Consider the following 8,305-nt stretch of genomic DNA (forward strand, 5'->3'; position numbering starts at 1 on the left):
CCGCGAAATATTGGTCCTAGACCTTTAAGTATACCGATCATCATATCTCGACTAGCTGAATCGATCTAGACATGTGTGTCCGTCCGTCTGTCCATTATAACTTGTAAACACGATACAGGCCACAGTTATGGACCAATCTTCACGAAATTTTGCATGTAGGATGGGTTCTGGTCAATGAAGACCCCTATTGGTTTTGATAAAGATCGGTTAATATTAAGGGGATGAAATGGACCAAATACTTAATTTTTGTCGATTTTTCTGGTCGCTCCAGAGGCCGCAGTTATGGTCCGAACATCGTGAAATTTTACATCGAGGGATCGGGCCAATGAATAAGCTTGCCTATTTTGATAACGATCGGTCAATATTTAGCGGGTCAAATGGACCCTGACTTTTGTGTGAAAACTTGCAAAAAATTTATTCTGGGGCGTATATACTTGCTCCTGGAGGACATATACCCGAGAAGTTGCTTTTCGTGGTAGTTGTGTAGGGTATCATATGATCGGCCCATCCGACTATACTGTTCCGCTCACTGTTTTTTTTTTTCTATAAAAGAAATCCTCAAGAGATATGTTTTTTCATACAGCTCTCCTTCTTCCGAAGGTCCGAATTATTTCTATAGAAAACATGTTCATTGTCCAAGGGCTGAGATTTTCATCAACAAAGGCCTGCCTGTTTTGATTTTTAAGGTCTAATTTTTTCTGAGTAAAGCCCACAGAAGAAAAGAATTCTCGAAAATTATATTATGAATGCTCAGGAACTGGAGATTTGTATTTTACCAATAGCTCTACATCTTCCTTAGAAAGCAATTCTTAGAAGCTGAGTTTCTTAAAAATACAAGTTGAATTTTCGTCGGGAACTACTGCTTTTCTTCGATTGAAAATATTCATTGTTCCAGAAATCCTCAGGAACTAAGGTCTAAAAAAAACTCAGAAATTGAGGTCAAAGTTTTACCTAAAGAAAAAATCGTTGTAATTTAGGTCTAAACGTAAAATGCTTCCCAATTTGTTAAATATCTCTAATTTTTTATTAATTCCCATTAAAATAATACAACCACCAAATCGTAATAATCACCACTCACTAATCTGAACAATTTATATTGAAACCCTACGCCTAAACGAAATATCTAGAATCTGGTAGACACTTCAATTAAGTGACGAACATAGTTTAGCATTTTTTTTGCTAATAACAAAACACTAAATATTACTTTGTTGTATTTTTAATTATTTTTTAGCGTTTAAACTGAAACATGTTATTGCAATAGATAAGACATTAAAAAAGTACGAAAAAGTAGACGTGCGGAATCTTATCAACGTGCTGAAAACACTTATTGAAAGGCCTCCCCCATTTTCAAATGACTAAATTTTGATTTTCATTGCGAGTTGTTTACAGACTTTTGACGTTTAGGCATCATATGCCGTTGTTCTCGAAGTTGTTAATATGTCTAACGACTGGCATTTAAATATTGTAATTGTTGTTATTACAATTTTGTTCGCGCATGCATTCGTACAATCAGAAAATGTCGAAGAAAAAAGTTTTGCCACTTCAGTAGCGGGTTTGGAACAATTGTTATTGACGGAACAGATTTTAATTGAAAATGTTGACAACTATGCTGATCGGTTGCAAGCAAAAGTGAATTCATTGAAAAAGTGAGAGTGAAGAAATGATAAAAGTTAAAAAATAAATAAACAGTTTTTTTATAAAAAAAAAACAAGAAAGTATGTTCAAAATATAAAAAATTACATGATATCTTATATGTTGTAAATGCTGCCAAGAGAGTTCGATAATTCCCTAGGACCTGGTAAACATAATGGATATGTCGCGAGTCTTGAATATGTTCCGTGAATAAATTATTTACCTCCTAAGGTCCCACAATGCCAAATTATATAGGATTTGGTATAAATCGTAACGTGAAACAGTATTGATAATTTTGGTAGGACAAAGTCATATCCTTAGAGAAAATCAGATATCAAATTGATCCTAGCTAAAACTCCAAAATTGGGGAAATAACATTGGAGTTAGCCCAAACTGTTGCCTAATGCGGGTAATATTTTACATGGTGAGATGCTACTCGACGAAAACAAATTAAAGCCAATTTGGTTGAAAAGCATGACGAAAATCTCAAATATACGTGAACGAAATATCCCATTATCGCCACCTTTTGGTGGAGGTTGTGAAAACCCCAGACGCGAAGATATTCTTTGGAAATTTCAGCATACATTCGATATTCTATGAACTCGTACATGGGCGTAACGACGGTTTCTTCTTTTTGGATCCATAACAATTTGAAAATAATCGCTAAAAGAACGGCTTAAGTCGAACCGTGCAATGACATTTTTAAGGAATATGTTCGTGGTGCTTCAAAAACAATCATGGATCTATGCAAATGAACCATAACTAAACAGGAATCGATCGTGTTTGTCTTCGAAGACAAGGGAAATCTAACGAAAGTTGCTCATGGAAGGAGCACTTCAAAGTCAATAGTTTTCGGTTTTATTTTTTGGCAAACTATCATAAGTCGATTGTTCCGCTTGAGAAATTATTTGATAGCCTGCCTCACACAACGGCTCAAACCAGCAGTTTTTTTAGCTGGCTTGTGACAGAACTTTCGTTCCATAGGCCGAGCTTAAAAAAGATTTCCAGGCGCGTCGGTCTTATCTAGTACAAAATTAAAAAAAAATCGATGTTGCAAACATGAATATACTGTAAAAAAATCATTTCGGGGATCATGGGATGATATGGCATCCCATTACCTGTCTACGTGGTATATTGGTGCTATACCAAATCATGGAACGATTACCAATACCAAACATTCTGGGAGTAGTAGCAATGTATGTGCAAACTTTCAGAGCTCTTTTCTTATGGGGTCTACTATAAATATTTCGAGGTGTTGCAAATGAAATGCTTCTCAGGAACTGATATATAAAAACTCATTAGATTTTGTAAAATTCTTTTTTAGTAACTTAGAAAAAAACCAAACTAACTGAAGTCAATTTTTTTGGAGCTAACATAGCACAGTTTTTTTTTCCTAAAAACTAAAAATCACAACAAATCGGCGACTGGAACTGAGAAAAAATTTTTTCTTTTCAAAAAACCGTTCATTTTTGCAAATCTTAACCGATATGTGTATTAAATGTATCATTCCGCTTGCAACGTATCGAAAAAATTATGCATTGATTTAGCCATGTCCGTTGATTTAGCTATGTCACGACAGAGATCGCAATATTTAAGATAGAGTTCTGAACATTTTCACATACATTTTTATCAAAAATATCGTTATCGGTCTATCGATTTTTAGTTTTGCCCCATTTACTGGTACTCCCCATTATTCCTTTTTTGGTTAATTGATTCTTATTTACAACTTCTAATTCTAATTGAATTGCGAATATCTCTACCAAAAATCATCGATATCGTCCCACTTTTAAAGATAACATACGTAATGATGTATTCGATCGGAAAGTTTAGAAGAGTGTACATATATTCTAAAATTGTTTAGTAATATTAGAGACGCAAATATGAGTCAACGATCATAAAAAGATGCACAGAATCGAAATTTATATTTAGTGAGCATTAAAATCCAGTTTCCCGGTTGCTTCGCTATCCGGATTAACAAAGTTTTTAACATTTTTCTTTAGTTTAGTGCAACAATTAAAGGTCGAAAATGAGAAAGGTTTACAAAATACCGAAAAATATCTACATAATCCATTAAATGGGTACTCTCTAATACGACGAATGCATAATGATTGGACCCATATTGAAATGTATATGACACGACCAGTTGGGGAAGGTAAGTGTTTCATTTATTTTAAGTAATACATTTTCAATGTCTAATTATAGTCTCATATAGACCATATAAATGTTATACGAAAATATCGGCCAGAAATGCCAACATCAACGGATATAACTGAAGCATCTGAGGCTGTATATCGTCTGCAGTGGACATATGATATGGAAATTAAAGATGTAGTGAGCGGAATATTAAATGGCAAACAATATGAGTGAGTTTCAATAAAAGAATACAAACATATACGAAATACCGCGAATACTTATATGTTCTATATGCTCGATACAAATTGGAAAAAGAGTACAAAATTTCCTGGGTATGTGAAATAGAAGGGATTGTAGAACAGATGGGTATTGATCAGTAGTATGCATATTACATTAAGTATTAATAATGACTTTTTAATGAAATAGCGCCAAATTAAATTCCATCGATTCCTATTTCATGGGACTACATATGTATGGAAAGAAAATTTATCATTTAGCTGTGGAATGGTTTAAAAATGCATTGGAGACCTATGCGGATTCCGAATTTAATGATATAATAAATTATAATCTGCCGAATGTATATAGCATGTATGCTGAATCTTTAACTCAAGTTTGTAAGTAACATGTTTTTAAAATTTTTTTTTAAAAATTGGACCTTAAAATATAAATATATTTTTTTACAGATAACTTTAAGGAAGCCGCCAGTGCAATGGAAAAGGCTTGCAAGCTATTTCCCGAAGATGCAGAATTACTAAGTCGTAAAAATGATATAGAAATGCGAGCTAAGCTGTATAATGGACCACCTATAATAGTAAAGTATACACAGTGTATAAATATTGTATTGTATATTTATACCCTACACAACTATGTTGTCAGGGTATTATAGTTTTGTGCAGCCCCAAAAGTTTGTAACGCCGCGAAATATTGTTCCTAGACCCACCTTTAAGTATACCGATCGTCATATATCGACTAGCTGAGTCGATCTAGACATGTGTGTCCGTCCGTCCGTCTGTCCATTATAATTTGTAAACACGATACAGGGTACAGTTATGGTCCAATCTTCACGAAATTTTGCATGTAGGATAAGTTGTGGCCAATATTTAGGGGATGAAATGGACCAAAAACTTTATTTTTGTTGGTTTTTCTGGTAGCTCCAGAGGCCGCAATTATGGCCCAAACTCCGTGAATTTTTGCATGGAGTAGGGGATCGGGCCATAGGATAAGCATGCTTGTTTTGATAAAGATCGGTCAATATTTAGCGGGACAAATGGACCCTGACTTTTGTGTGAAAAATGACATAATTTGTATCCTATAGCGTATAGGTTTAGCCCTGAAAAACATAGACCCGGGAAGTTGATAGTATACCCAAGAGGAGCGGTTGACCTTTAAATTGATACCAATTTTATTGTCGTATGTACTCGGATGTGGGGGTTACACTTAAATGTTTACAGGTGCTTACGTACTCAGATATTATTTAGTAGCCCATTACCACAATAGAGGGCGGAAATATAGCGATCATCGCTTTGAAATTTTTCACTAGTATCCAGGTATGGTCAAGAACAACGCCTATAATTTTTGGTGATCATCAGATAATAATGATGATCAGATAATAATATTCTTTTTTTGTTTGAGTTTTATTTTTATGCCTTTTTAGTGGTGGGAATGTAGTATCTCTCTGGCTTTCCTTTTCATTGCAACTCCGATCATGTAGCTCATCTCGAAAGAGAAATTAGTAATTTTTTTGTTTGTTGTTTTGGAGTCGATCTACAGGCCACAATTAAAAGCCGAACATCACAAAACAAGGCAATCTGGACAAGTAATTAGAAGGACTGTACTGAATAGTAGTAATATGTGTTGACCTCTAGTGGTTCAAGAGGGTGCAAACATCGAAATATTGCCCAAGCTCAGAATGTGGTGCCACAGAATGTTACATGTTCATGGAAGTTTTGTAGGGTATCATATGGTCGGCCCCGTCCGACTATACTGCTCCTCTCACAGGTTTTTGTTTAGCTTCGTGTACACCATACAAAATTACTATTTTGGCCTAAAAATGAATCCTATTGAAGTTGTTAAAAATCGGTTCAGAGTCAAAGAGGAATATTTGTTAAAAATGGTATATACCCTAAGTCGAACCCGTCATATTTTTGTCCTTTTCATACCCTCCACCATAAGGTGGAGTGCATATAAACTTTGTCATTCCGTTTACACCGCCTCGAAATAACCATAGGAGATTCCACAAAGTACATATATTCCAGATCAGTCTGTCTGTTGAAATCACGATAGAGATCGCAGTATTTAACATAGAGCTTTGAAATTTTACACAGACATTGCTAGTACGTCTAGGATATTTGGCATCCATCGTTAGAAGGGATTTGGACTAGAAGAAGATTGCATTTACACATAGACGTTTTCAATCTAAAGAAGATCTGGAGAAACTCTTCATCTATGGAATATCTGATGCAAATGTCTTACCTAAGAATGACTTCAAAAAGGTTTCCAATATATAGATGACCTGATTTTGGGTATGTTTTTACAAGTGAAATTGCCATAGTTTGGAATTTTGTGTTCTCAGTGGGTGACAAATCTTCTTACCAGTTTTTATTTTTTTATAGCTTTCCGACATTTTTATCGTCACGCGTTAGTTTTGGTATATTGATTGCCATAGACCCCAAATAAAAGTACCTTTCGATTTTATGTGTTTTTAATGACCACCTCTCCGACATTTAGACTTGTTTTATTTCGTGCTATTTTGTCTTGACTACATATAAAATTGTTTCTCCATTACAGCACACAAAACCCGAACCAACTGACCACGAAAAAGGTTGCCGTGGACAATTTGGTAACAGGCCATCACGACTGTATTGCATCTATAATACAACTACATCGGCATTTTTACGCTTAGCTCCATTAAAAATGGAAATTGTAAATATGGATCCCTATATGGTAATATATCATGATGTAATGTCCGATAAAGAAATCGACGAATTACAAAACCTGGCAAAACCAAAATTACATCGCGCCAGAGTATATAATCACGATGATGGCAAGGCAATCGCTATTCAAAGAAGAACATCGAAATTTTCTTGGTTCAAGGATAATTTCTCGAATACAACGATGCGAATAAATCAACGTATACGGGATATGACGGGATTCGATATTAGCGGATCGGAATTACTGCAGGTGGCAAATTATGGTTTGGGTGGGCATTACGATGGTCATTATGATTTCTTTAATGTTTCAGATGTAAGTGGGGTAATTGTGAATTTCAAAACGTTTATTAATGTGTTACAATCCTTTACAGTCTACTGAAGTTGTAAGGCTGCATGGCGATCGCATTGCAACCGTTTTGTTTTATGTAAGTTGTAAAGAAATTGTACAATGTTGAATAAAAAATATTAGTTTATGTATGTGTGTAGATGTCAAATGTGGAACAGGGCGGTGCCACGGTATTCCCCGAACTGAAAACTGCCGTTTTTCCTCGCAAAGGAACTGCTGTTATGTGGTATAATTTGAACAATAATGTTGAGTGCGACTTCCGTACTTTTCATGCTGCCTGTCCCGTTATTGTGGGTTCGAAGTGGGGTAAGTATGGGGTGGTAATTAAAAATTCAGTAAATGTTGATTGAGTATTTTTTTGATTATTTTAGTTTGCAATAAATGGATACGTTCTAAGGCTCAAATATTTACGAAACCATGTTATAAATATTAAGTTGTGATAAATAAATTCAATTTTTTTATAAAAAAATTAACGAATATGTGTACTCAATGAATAGAAGGTCAATATCAGACGGAGTATAATATGTTTATAGTATGAATTTTTTGGATAAAATAGTGGATTTCTTACGAAGTACATTTACAATATGGAAAAAATAACTACGAGTGAAATTATGCAAATATTCATTAATTATTTTTTTAATTAATTTTTTTTCTGTGTACTTAAAGTCAAGCACCCCTAAATGTTGTGTCCGCCATCTATTCCAGTCCCAGTAAACGTTTTTGATTTCTTTGGCATTGGGGTTTGAGTCGGAAAAATGTTTCGTCTTCGACAAATATTTTCAAAACGTGCCAATTGAACGCTATACCAGAAAGCGGAGTATTGAGGTCCAGATCTAGGGCTTGACAAAATTTCGCTATATTTGCATTTCCTTCTGTTGCAAAAGTAATATACAAACTTCTTCTTACTTATTCGTAGACACCTCTAGTGTATTAGGAGTTCAGATAAATTCAATTCAAACAATTTCAGATTAATGCTTGTTGGAAGAATGATATTTCGCAGTAAAAAAAAATATTTTGCTGTTTTTTGTTTGGTGCATTCAGTTGTGAGTTACAGGGTGTTAAGAATGGAAGTGAAAAAAAAGAAAATTCGGTAAATTTTACAGTTTCTCTTTAACAAATGAGAAAATGCAAGCCAAACGGCTAAAATTATGAATGGTGTTTATGGTTACGATACTGTAACAGCCAATTATGTGCAATTTTGGTTTCGTGATGTTAAAGATGCACCTCGTACAGATGCACCTCGTCGAAAATGTCGATAAAATCG

At 34.6% G+C, this 8,305-nt stretch overlaps 1 protein-coding gene across 1 annotated transcript; it reads left to right on the plus strand.

Moving 5' to 3' along the window:
- The first annotated feature begins 1,437 nt into the window (after window positions 1–1,437).
- LOC133332003 (prolyl 4-hydroxylase subunit alpha-2-like) lies at window positions 1,438–7,474 on the plus strand. Its single transcript, XM_061540391.1, has 9 exons — window positions 1,438–1,646; window positions 3,633–3,784; window positions 3,845–3,995; window positions 4,192–4,379; window positions 4,449–4,576; window positions 6,553–7,008; window positions 7,067–7,120; window positions 7,182–7,347; window positions 7,413–7,474. Exons 1-9 carry the CDS (start codon window positions 1,438–1,440, stop codon window positions 7,472–7,474), a joined length of 1,566 nt encoding a protein of 521 aa, XP_061396375.1.
- The last annotated feature ends 831 nt before the right edge of the window (window positions 7,475–8,305 follow it).

This window comes from Musca vetustissima, unplaced genomic scaffold (genome assembly GCF_032173495.1).
Source record: "Musca vetustissima isolate MV318-11 ecotype Yass unplaced genomic scaffold, APGP_CSIRO_Mvet_v1 utg37970, whole genome shotgun sequence".
NCBI lineage: Eukaryota > Metazoa > Arthropoda > Insecta > Diptera > Muscidae > Musca > Musca vetustissima.